The 11059-nt window shown below is 47.5% G+C and overlaps 1 protein-coding gene and 1 long non-coding RNA gene across 4 annotated transcripts; one reads left to right on the top strand and one right to left on the bottom strand.

The window, feature by feature from the left end:
- Positions 1 to 630: 630 nt before the first annotated feature.
- On the top strand, positions 631 to 10269 carry RETN (resistin). Of its 3 annotated transcripts, XM_033854482.2 has the most exons (5): positions 633 to 1033; positions 8728 to 8980; positions 9141 to 9268; positions 9625 to 9702; positions 10002 to 10268. In XM_033854482.2, exons 2-5 carry the CDS (start codon positions 8844 to 8846, stop codon positions 10133 to 10135), a joined length of 477 nt encoding a protein of 158 aa, XP_033710373.1. In that variant the 5' UTR covers positions 633 to 1033; positions 8728 to 8843; the 3' UTR covers positions 10136 to 10268. The 3 variants fall into 3 exon arrangements, with proteins under 3 accessions (XP_073659423.1, XP_033710373.1, XP_073659422.1); XM_073803322.1 differs by lacking the exon at positions 8728 to 8980 and having other exon boundaries at positions 631 to 1033; positions 10002 to 10269; XM_073803321.1 differs by lacking the exons at positions 633 to 1033; positions 8728 to 8980 and adding an exon at positions 2070 to 2226 and having other exon boundaries at positions 10002 to 10269.
- On the bottom strand, positions 7062 to 10003 carry LOC117311780 (uncharacterized). Its single transcript, XR_004526057.2, has 2 exons — positions 9458 to 10003; positions 7062 to 8540 (listed from the first exon to the last, which is right to left on the bottom strand). It is a non-coding gene; the product is annotated as an uncharacterized lncRNA (long non-coding RNA).
- Positions 10270 to 11059: the final 790 nt, after the last annotated feature.

Raw genomic sequence — 11059 nt, 5'->3', positions numbered from 1 at the left:
ACGACAAGGTCTGAGAGCCACCTGAGGCCTGAGTGAGGATTTGGCCCCTGCTGGGATGATGGGAAACTACAGAAAGGATCTGAGCAGGGTCAGGTGGGGGCCCCAAGTCTAATGTTGGCGATGGGGCTCAGCTGGGATGAGTGCCTTGGGAGGGGGCCCTGGTGGGCGGGTAAATTGGGTATAGTGCCCCCCAGCGGAGCGCTACCCATTTCCATCCTGTCATCTCTGGAGTTGTGGCCCCTCCAAGACTGGGACCAGGGGGGCATGGGTGGACACAGGACACTTGAGGCCCTCCTTCCCTGCCCACGGAAGACTTGGCCCTGATTTTGAGGTCACCTATCCTTTTGAGAATTCAGAGAAGTCTAAAGACACTCTTCCCAGAAAAATTGCACGGACAGTTTTGCAGGTAGGGCCTTGGAGAAGCAAAAACCCCTCCGATTCAGCAATTCTACTAAGATTTATGCGAAACGCGTAATAGGGCAGAAAGATGGACGTGCAAGGCTGTCGAGTAGATGAGGTGCAGGGGAGAAAGTGAGTCATCTCAGACCACTGAGACGGCTGGCCCTGGATGCCCCGCCCCCCGCCACGGCTTTGGCAGAGAAGCCTTTCTACTGGGAGACGGAGTGGGAGGGAGATGGATTTAAAAGTTTAACTTTTAGGGACTTCTCTGGTGGCGCAGTGGTTAAGAATCGGCCTGTCAATGCAGGGGAGACGGGTTCGATCCGTGGTGGGGGGAGATCCCACATGCCATGGAGCAATTAAGCCCGCGAGCCACAAATGCTGAGCCTGTGCTCTAGAGGCCGCGAGCCACAACTACTGAGCCCACACGCCTAGAGCCGGTGCTCCGCAACAAGAGAAGCCGCCGCAATGAGAAGCCCGCGCACCGCAACGAAGAGTAGCTGCCACGCCCCCACGCGCAGCAAGGAAGACCCAACACAGCCCCAAATCAATTAATTAGTTAATTTTTTTTTAAAGTTTAACTTTTAAACTCTCCTCCTTGGAAAGCCGCGGTTTTCTTCCGGGACCCGCCTAGGTAGGTAAGCGCTCCGAGCGCCAGGGGGCGCTGTGGCTCAATTTGCTGGCTGCTTTGATCTTTAGCGTCTGTAACCCGAGCTTGGGTGACCCTATTAGAGAGGGCGGGGGTGGGGGAGGAGGAGTAGGTCATGAGTTACTCAATAGTTCTCAGCGCCAGCGAAACTCTGTTGCTTAAATCGCCTCGGCCTCTGGCCCTTATTTGTACGTAGACGATGTTGTAAAGGCTCCCACCTCAGGGCATTTTGATTCTACAAATATTCACGGACCACCCCCATCCCCGCCCCCGAAAATGGGCCACAGCAGCCGGTAGTGTCAGGCCCTGACCACGCCCCAGGCACCCTGCCAAGCCCTCCACATGCATTACACAGAATTCTCAAAACCCTCGTGTGAGGGTAAAATCCACCCTCTCTCTGCGTCCTGTGAGACCTCACGTCAGGAGCTCCATGATGTCATGTCCCTACGATTGGTCGGTGGGATGGGGGCGGGCGGGAGGTGTCCCTGGTTTCCAACAATTCTCCACATAAAGGTTTTAGCAGCCATGGATTCCTTCCGATCTCTTCCTTTTTTTTTAAAATTTAATTTTATTATTTTTTTCCCCGACGCTGCGAGGCTTGTGGCATCTTAGTCCCCCAACGAGGGATCGAACCCAGGTCACCGCAGTGAAAGCGCGGATTCCTAACCACGGGACTGCCAGGGAATTCCCCAATTTTTTTTTCTGTACTTTAAAATTTTATCTATTTATTTATTGCCAATATCTCTTGAAGATTATTTTCAAACTTGTCATTCCTCCCACTGGAATCAGCTGGGATCCTTCTTGAAAGGACTCTCAGCAACTACTGAAGTTGGTTCGTATGGAAAGTTACAACCTAGCGCGTTTTGTTACGTGTTATTGTGGGTGTGGATTAGGTCGCTGAATCCCCGGGAGGCAGCTGGACACGTGAGCTCATCAGGGAGGCCTGGGGTGGGAATAGACTCCAGAGTCACTGGTGGTCATGGTATAAGCTTAGAGGCAACATCCAAGAACCACCGACTGCCACAATAATAATATATATACCACGATAATATAGTATTAATATAATAATACATCATTATTATTTAATACTGTAAGATGGCCTGGCCCCGGCTGGGCGGTAGTTCTCAGGATGTGCCAAGAAGGAGGACTCCACAAAGTGAGAAAAAAGGATTCCTCAGGTCAGCATCAGGGCTTCAGAAGGTCAGGAGGGCACCCCTGGGGTGGTGAGCACTGATGCTCTTGGTTGTGGGGACATGGGGACACATCATAGCAGGGAGGCTTCTCAGCCCATGCTGTGCAGGGCAGGGGGCTCTGCTAGAGCAATATCTCATCCAAGTTAACAGGAGGGAAAAGTTTGTGGTCTTGAATTTGCTTTACTTAAAAATAAAAGTGAGCGGGGGAGATAAATTAGGAGTTTGGATTTCTATTTTTTTGTTTGTTTTTTTTTCTGCACTGTGCAGATCTTAGTTCCCCTACCAGGGATGGAACCCCGGGCCCACGGCAATGAAAGTGCTGAGTCCTAACCACTGAACCACCAGGGAATTCCCAGGAGTTTGGAATTAACATAGACACACGACTATATATAAAATAGGTAAAAAACAAGGACCTACTGTCTAGCACAGGGAACTATACTCAGTATCTTGTAATAACCTATAATGGAAAAGAATCTGAAAAAAAATACATATATGTGTGTGTATAACTGAATCACTTGGCTGTACACTTGAAACTAACACAGCATTGTAAATCAACTCCACTTCAGTTTTTTTAAAAAACTAAAAAAATAAAAGTTTAAATACTTTACGGTACATTTAGACAATGGAAACTGACCCTGCATTAAAAAGAATTCACCCAAGAGAAAGGAAAATATACATCCACACAAAGACGTGTCCAGGAACGTTCATGGCATTATTCATAATAGCCCAAAGGTGGAAACAATCCAAATGCCCATCAGCTGGTGAATGGAAATCAATGTGGTACGTCCAGGCGATGGAACGCAGCTCAGTCAAGGACCAAAGTACATGTTATGACATTAATGAACCTCAAAACACTATGCTAAGTAAATAAGCTTGATGCAAAAGACCACATAGTGTACGATTCCACTTATATGAAATGTCCAGAGTAAGCAAATTCACAGACAGAAAGTGGTTGCCTAGGGGTGGGGGTGGGAATAGAGAGTGACTGCAAAGGAGCACAAGATTCCTTTTAGGGGTGATAGAAACTTTCCAGAATTGGATTGTGGTAATGGCTGTGCAACCCTGTGAAACTTACTACAGATCACTGAGTTGTACAATTGAAATGGAGGAATGTGGTATGTAAATTATACTTCAATAAAGCTGCTTTAAAAAAGAACGAAAAATTGAGGATCCCAGACATGGTGGAGCTGCCGGCTGGGCAGAGAGGGGTGGAGGTGGGATGGTGAAACCCGCAGGACCCTAGCAAAGCAAGAATTGCCTGAGGCCTCTGGGGGAGGGGCTGAGTGGCCCCGGGGAACCCAGCAGATGTCAAGGAAGCAAGGCAAGCTTCCCCTTTTTTTTTTTTTTCTGTAAAGTTGCTCAAAATCTGAAAACACAAGTTAACCAACAGCTACTGCCAAAAATATTGTGAAAAGACTCCTGGAGGTGAGGAAATAGCCCTGAAAGTGGGAAAGTTCTGTTCCGGTTGGGCTGAGATGGGGTCCCCAGGGCTGAGGTATTGAGGGGACAGGACAGGAAGAGGAAGTTTTGGCTGGTGGCCCCTCCACATTGAGTGACCACTCAGAGCCTTGATCCCTCTCTGTGGCTGGGGAAATTCTGGGAAAATATTGATCCCCCTCCCGAAAAAAAGCTACGTTTGAAGCATCCATTACATACCGTGCCTCATTCTGTAACGTCTACATAGATTTACATAAAGTATTTGCTGGATGAAATAAGTCAGATGGAGACAGACAAATACTTAACTGTGGAATCTGGTTTTCCCCCAGCTTCGTTGGCATAAGCTTAAGGTGTACAACGTAGTGATTTAATACATATATACTGATCAAAGAAATGTTCACATATTGAGATATAGGGAAAGTCATTCTGGCTTATACATGAGTTAACTTGAATTTTATGCCAACAGCCTGTTTGTGGCCTAAGCTAACAGCCTGTTTTATGCTAACAGCCTGTTTGTCGCCTATGAAAACTACATTGTGCATCTGCTTTAATTATTAAAGAAAAGGGCACATTGACCAGAAATAAAGAATGTCCATGTTCAAAACAAAGATTAAATGCCTCCCTTCCTGGGATGCCAGGGCTGGTCCTCCTTTGATGATAAGACTCCCTTCCCAGGCGCCGAGGTCATACCGACTCGCTGTGTACATGATGATCTGTTTTTTTTTTTTGAAACCTTGAAGGAGCATCTCCCTGACTTGTTTGATGTCCTTTGTTCTGACAAGATATAAAACTGCGCTGAAAACCATGCATCTCTGGGGCAGTTCCTCAGAGTTATCAGAGAGGCCGTCTTCCAGGCTATAGTCCTCAGTTTGGCTCAAATAAAACTCTTTCCTGGGACTTCCCTAGTAGTCCAGTGGTTAAGACTCGGCGCTTTCACTGCTGGGGGCGCAGGATCAATCCCTGGTCCGGGAAGTAAGATCCTACAAGCCAAGAGCTGCGGCCAAATAAATAAATAAATAAATAAGGACTCCGGCATCCAACAAATCTGGATCTGAAATCTCCCCTTCGGGAGTGACTCAGCCTCACCCAACATCAGTTTTCCCATCTGTGAAATGGGGCACAAGGTGGAGGCTGTCAGGAAGCTGTGGTCAGACTCTCCCTCCCGTCTCCACATCATTCCCCTTTTCTTTAAATTTTTTTTAAACATCCTTATTGGAGTATAATTGCTTTACAATGGTGTGTTAGTTTCTGCTTTATAGCAAAGTGAATCAGCTATACATATACATATATCCCCATATCTCCTCCCTCTTGCATGTCCCTCGCACCCTCCCTATCCCACCCCTCTAGGTGGTCACAAAGCACCGAGCTGATCTCCCTGTGCTATGTGGCTCCTTCCCACCAGCTATCCAGTTTACATTTGGTAGTGGTATATATGTCCATGCCACTCTCTCATTTCGTCCCAGCTTACCCTTCCCACTCCCCGTGTCCTCAAGTCCATTCTCTACGTCTGCATCTTTATTCCTGTCCTGCCCCTAGGTTCTTGAGAACCCTTTTTTTTTTTAGATTCCATATATATGTGTTAGCATACGGTACTTGTTTTTCTGTTTCTGACTTACTTCACTCTGTATGACAAACTCTAGGTCCATCCACCTCACTACAGATAACTCAATTTCATTTCTTTTTATGGCTGAGTAATATTCCATTGTATATATGTGCCACATCTTCTTTATCCATTCATCTGTCGATGGGTACTTAGGTTGCTTCCATGTCCTGGCTACTGTAAATAGAGCTGCAGTGAACATTGTGGTACATGACTCTTTTTGAATTATGGTTTTCTCATGGTATATGCCCAGTAGTGGGATTGCTGGGTCGTATGGTAGTTCTATTTTTAGTTTTTTAAGGAACCTCCATACTGTTCTCCATAGTGGCTGTACCAATTTACATTCCCACCAACAGTTTTTTTAATTTTTTAAATTTTATTATGTTTTTTATTATTGAAGTACAGTTGATTTACAATGTCATGTTAGCTTCAGGTGTACAACACAGTGATACAGTGTTGAGATATATATATATGATATTTATTGTTTGTACTTTTTGATGATGGCCATTCTGACCAGTGTGAATATATACCTCATTGTGGCTTTGATTAGCATTTCTCTAATAATTATCAAGGCTTTTACTTTTATTTTCTTTCATCCTTGTGGGACAGGAAGCAAGTGTCAATGATTCTCTTCTGATTGGCAGAGGTACCTGTCATTGCGACATTCATCACTAGGCCAAGTTATGTAGCAAGGCAACCAGTCAGAAGCGTAAGTTGCCTCTGGAAGTCAGTTTCACAACAAGTGGCAACAGTTTCCAGTCCTCTGAGTGATACAGGCCTCTTTGTTCAAAATTACTTCAAGGACAGATGTATATTAACAGAGGTGAGAACAAACTGGTAACACTTACCAATATTCACAAGATCTGCAGCACACAGGAAAACCAGTTGTATAGGTAGAAAAATCTCCTTCTCTGTTACTTCAGGACAGTTTTCCTTCAGATCTTTGGGAAACTTCCTTTTTTTTTCCAATTATAATTTAAATTATAAGTATTTGGTGGCAGTGGTTACACAACTGTATGCATTTGTCAAAACTCAGAACTCAGTAAAAAGGGCGAATTTTGCCGTATGTAAATTACACCTGATTTTTTAAAAAAGCAATACTTGGGAAAAACAAAACATTCATGCACTATGCAGGTATATAGACTTGTCAAAATGTATGCAACTGAACACTTAAGATAGATGCATTTTATTATATGGAAATTATACCTCAATAAGATTGATTTTTAAAAATTGTAGTTATGTGATTGCCCTATTGTACTTTTTAAAGACCTGGTTCTAGAATTGTATTAAGTAGTATTAGATGTAAAAGGTCACTAGAGCTCAGTTTTGCTGGTAGAAATCAGGGAGAATAAAGGGATTTTTTTTAAAGAGAATTAAGGGGCTATCGATGACAATAATCAATAAACAATCAATAATAGCAATAGAAAGAGTTTTATTTTAGCCAAACTGAGGACTATAGGCCAGAAGACAGCTTCTCAGAGGAAAACTCTGAGAAACTGCTTGGGAGAAGCAGGGTTTTCAGCACAGTTTTATATCTTGTAAGAACAGAGAACATCAAAGAAGTCAGGGAGACACTCCTTCAAGGTTTCATAAAAACAGATCAGCATGTACACAGTGAGTCGGTAGGACCTTGGCGCCTGGGAAGGGAGTCTTATCATCAAAGGAGGACCAGCCCTGGCATCCCAGGAAGAGGGGCATTTAATCTTTATTTTGAACACGGACATTCTTTACTTCTGGTCAATGTGCCCTTTTCTTTAATAATTAAAGCAGATGCACAATGTAGTTTTCATAGGCCACAAGCAGGCTGTTTTACCTAGCACAAAATTCACATTAACTCATGTATAAGCCAGAATGACTTCCCCAGACCTCAGTATGTGAACATTTCTTTACCAGGGCATATATAACTCTTTCCTGCTACTGAACTAAGGGTTTTCAAACTGAGTCCCTGGGGAGCCCCAGGGGGTTCCACACATTCTCTCTGCTTTTCACCCTGCCTGTAGTTAGAGCTGCCCACTTCTTTTGCATCCTTCAAAAGTTATTTTTTTTAATTTTTTTAAACATATTTATTGGAGTATAATTGCTTTACAATGTTGTGTTAGTTTCTGCTGTATAACAAAGTGAATCAGCTATAGGCATACGTATATCCCCATATCCCCTCCCTCTTGCGTCTCCCTCCCACCCTCCTTATCCCACCCCTCTAGGTGGTCGCAAAGCACTGAGCTGATCTCCCTGTGCTATGCAGCTGCTTCCCACTAGCTAGCTATTTTACAGTTGGTAGTGAATATATATGTCAATGTTACTCTCTCACTTCGCCCCAGCTTACTCTTCCCCCTCTCCGTGTCCTCAAGTCCATCTCTACGCCTGTGTCTTTATCCTGTCCTGCCCCTAGGTTCATAGCAGCATCCTTCACAATAGCCAAAAGGTGGGAACAACCCAACTGTCCATCAACAGATGATACACGAAATGCGGTATGGACATAAAATTGAATATTAGCCTTAAAAAGGAATGAGGTTCTGATCCATGCTGCAACATGGATGAACCTTAAAATGTTATGCTCGGTGAAATCAGGCAGGCACAAAAGGATAAATATTGTATGATTCCACTTATTTGCTATATGAATAGGCAAATTCATAGAAATAGAAACTAGATGAGAGATTACCAGGGGCTTCAAGAGGAAGTGGGACTTAGTGTTTAATAGGTAAGGTTTCAGTTTAGGATGGTAAAAAGAAAGTTCTGGAAATGGACAGGGCTGATGATTACACAACACTGTATGGCTGAAATCAAGCCATACTCCCTCTAAAGACTAGGGAAAAGTTGGTTCTTTGCTTCTTCCAGCTTCTGGTGGCTTCTGGCATTCCTTGGCTTGTGGCCACAGCATTCCAGTGTCTGCCTCGGTGGTCACACTGCCTTAAGGCTGCTGAATTTACACTTGAAAATGGCTAAAATGGTACATTTTATGTTACGGGTGTTTTATCACAATTTTTTTAAAAATCCATCCATATTGGAAACAAAACAAACCCAAACAATGTGAAAACCATTCTTAGCTCATGAGTCATACAAAAAGAGATGGTAGGCGGGACTTCCCTGGTGGTCCAGTGGTTAAGACTCCGTGCTTCCATTGCAGGGGGATGGGTGTTCGATCCCTGGTTGGGGAACTAAGATCCCGCATGATGCTCAGTGTGGCCAAAAAAAAAAAAAAAAAAGATGGTGGGCTAGATCTGGACCATGGGCCGTAGTTTGCACACTTCAATTGTCGATTATTCTATCGAAGGAATAAACCATGATTTTATCTATCTCTTCTATGGTGATAGCTTTTTGGGAATGAACATGGCATGCACTTCTCAAACAAGGACATTATTTTGGGCACGTTTGTGTGCCCCCTCCCCTCCGTGCAAGTTCCTGTATCTGTCCCTGCCCCATCGACTATGGTTCCTGGAATTATCCCCCAGGTTCTACCCTCTGGACCAGTCCCAGCCTGGATGTGGGAAGAGAAGGCTCTTGAAGGAGAGGCTGTGGCACCACTAGGTCCCTGGACTCTACCCTGGGGGCTTCCTCTTAGCCCCGGATGTGGGAAGGGAGTCCCAGGATGCCAGGGGTCTTAGCCAAGACAGGAAGCCCCACACTCGGAGGCCTTAAAGAGAGAGCTGAGGCAGAGGCACGTCATTCGTGTCCAAAATTGGGCCTGCTGAGTCCACGGAGTGGGTAAGTGACAGTTGCTCCCGCCTTTAGGGGCAAAGCTGGGCCTCCAGCCCCGTCCCCCGTGGGGACCCAGGGTTCCCGATCCCACACATTCTGTGGGCCTGACCCTTCCCAGGTTGGAGAGGGGCTGATGCAGCTGGGGTCTCTCGGTTCCCTCTTGCAGCACCTACAGGATGAAGGCTCTCTCCCTTCTCCTCCTCCCAGTCCTGGGGCTGCTGGTGTGTGGCAAGTTGACGTGTCCCATGGATAAAGCCATCAGTGAGAAGATCCAGGAACTCACCAGCTCCCTAAGTGAGCACCCTCGCATCCAACCTCGGCAGGGGCCTCAGGGGCCCCTCTGATTCCTGACATGGAGCGAACGTCAAGCCAACCCCAACTCCAACCCCAACCAAATCTCAACCCCAAACCCAACCCAACCCCATTTCCCCCAGCTCCACCTTTAGCAATAGCTCCAAACCCTCCTCCCTCCAAAACACCCACCTCAAAGCAGAATCTTGAGAGGTGATGAGCTCCCGACCCCCTGGGCCTTCCCCAGGGGCGGTTTCCTTGAGCCCCCTGCCCGTCTCCAAACCACCAGGGCCTGGGCAGCATGAGATTGGGGGAGGGGCAGCTCGGTTTCACAGTTACCTCGGTCACTCCTTCCATAGATCCTGCGGCAATAAGGAACATTGGCCTGGACTGCCGCAGTGTCACCTCCAGGGGGCACCTGGTCACTTGCCCCGCAGGTGAGTACAGAACCCGTGGTCCAGGCTCTCAGTTCTGTTCTCAGTACCCCATAACCCCCTCCCCTAGGTCCAGCCTCTATTTCTCTAGGACCACAGAGTCTCAGCCTCTACTTCTGTTAATGTCCTGGTCTGCACTCCCAGCCTTGTCCCTTCTCCCAACTCCCGGACCCCATTTCCTCAGGACACTGGTGTCCAGGCCCCCGGCCTCCCCGCCGCCCACGCTGCCATTCCCCTGGAACCCCAGGCCCGCAGCCTCTGGCTCAGAGTCCAAGCTCTCTCCTCCTCGCTCCGCCTCGTAGGTTTCGCCGTCACCAGCTGCACCTGCGGCTCTGCCTGTGGCTCGTGGGACGTGCGCGCCGAGACCACGTGCCACTGTCAGTGCGCCGGCATGGACTGGACCGGAGCTCGCTGCTGTCGCCTGCGGGCCGAATAGCCTAAGGTTGCGCTTGCGGGGCGGTGGCGCGGGCCTGGGTGTGTGGCCGGGCCTCGGAGGGGCGGGTTCCTGTCTCAGAGGGGCGGGGTTGGAAATAAACCTCCGAGAAGATGATGGAGAAAGCCCGGGACGTGTGCTGTTGTCTTCTGTGGGGTGTGGGTGACTGAGCCGGCATCTTCAAAAAGAGCAAGGCGCCAGAGGGAGGGGGGTGGGGGACAGCCGTGACTTTCTTCCGCCCCATTCCCCCCTCCTCCCTTGTCCGCCACTTCTACTTCTGAAAATGGGGCCTTAACTTCCCGTAATGACAACCACACCCAAGGCTCATGACCTAAGGGAGTGTAACCTTTATTTATTTATTTTTGGCCACACCGGGTGGGCATGTGGGATCTTAGTTCCCTGACCAGGGATCGAACCCGCGCCCCCTGCATTGGAAGCGTGGAGTCTTAACCACTGGACCAGTAGGGAGGTCCCGAGAGTGTTACCTTTGAGGCCACCTTGACGGTCACCCTAAGGTCTTGGGCCTCCTGGGAAGTTGCTGGGCCATTCTCCCCCACTGCTCACAACGAAGCCTCATCGGGATCTGGGTCTGGACAGGACAGGAACCCCCAACCCCCTACCCCACATACACTCCAGGGCCTCAAGCCACCAGCAGCCCCAGCGTCAGGGCGCATCCCTGAATCCATTGCTGAGTCCAGAGTCCTGAGCACCATCCCTCACTCCCCACCTGCATCAAGGGACATTCGTACCCCTCATGAACACTCAAATATGAAAACACAGGGCAGGGGACTTGTTTGCTCTTTGGTGTATCCTGGCGCTTAGAAGAGAGCATGGCACATAGTAGGTGCTCAGGAAAATGTCTTGAATAAATAACACACACACAGGTCAATACACCACCTAGGTACACACACTACACGTATGTACACA

This window comes from Tursiops truncatus, chromosome 3 (genome assembly GCF_011762595.2).
Source record: "Tursiops truncatus isolate mTurTru1 chromosome 3, mTurTru1.mat.Y, whole genome shotgun sequence".
Taxonomy (NCBI): Eukaryota; Metazoa; Chordata; class Mammalia; order Artiodactyla; family Delphinidae; genus Tursiops; species Tursiops truncatus.
This window is presented reverse-complemented; position numbering and strand designations above follow the sequence as displayed.

Excerpts from the sequence above, each read along its gene's own strand:
- RETN (XM_033854482.2), top strand. The coding sequence starts at position 8,844 with ATGTGGGAAGGGAGTCCCAGGATGCCAGGGGTCTTAGCCAAGACAGGA. Across the intron at positions 9,269-9,624 it reads GGAACTCACCAGCTCCCTAA|ATCCTGCGGCAATAAGGAAC; the intron begins GTGAGCACCCTC and ends CTCCTTCCATAG. Across the intron at positions 9,703-10,001 it reads CCTGGTCACTTGCCCCGCAG|GTTTCGCCGTCACCAGCTGC; the intron begins GTGAGTACAGAA and ends TCCGCCTCGTAG.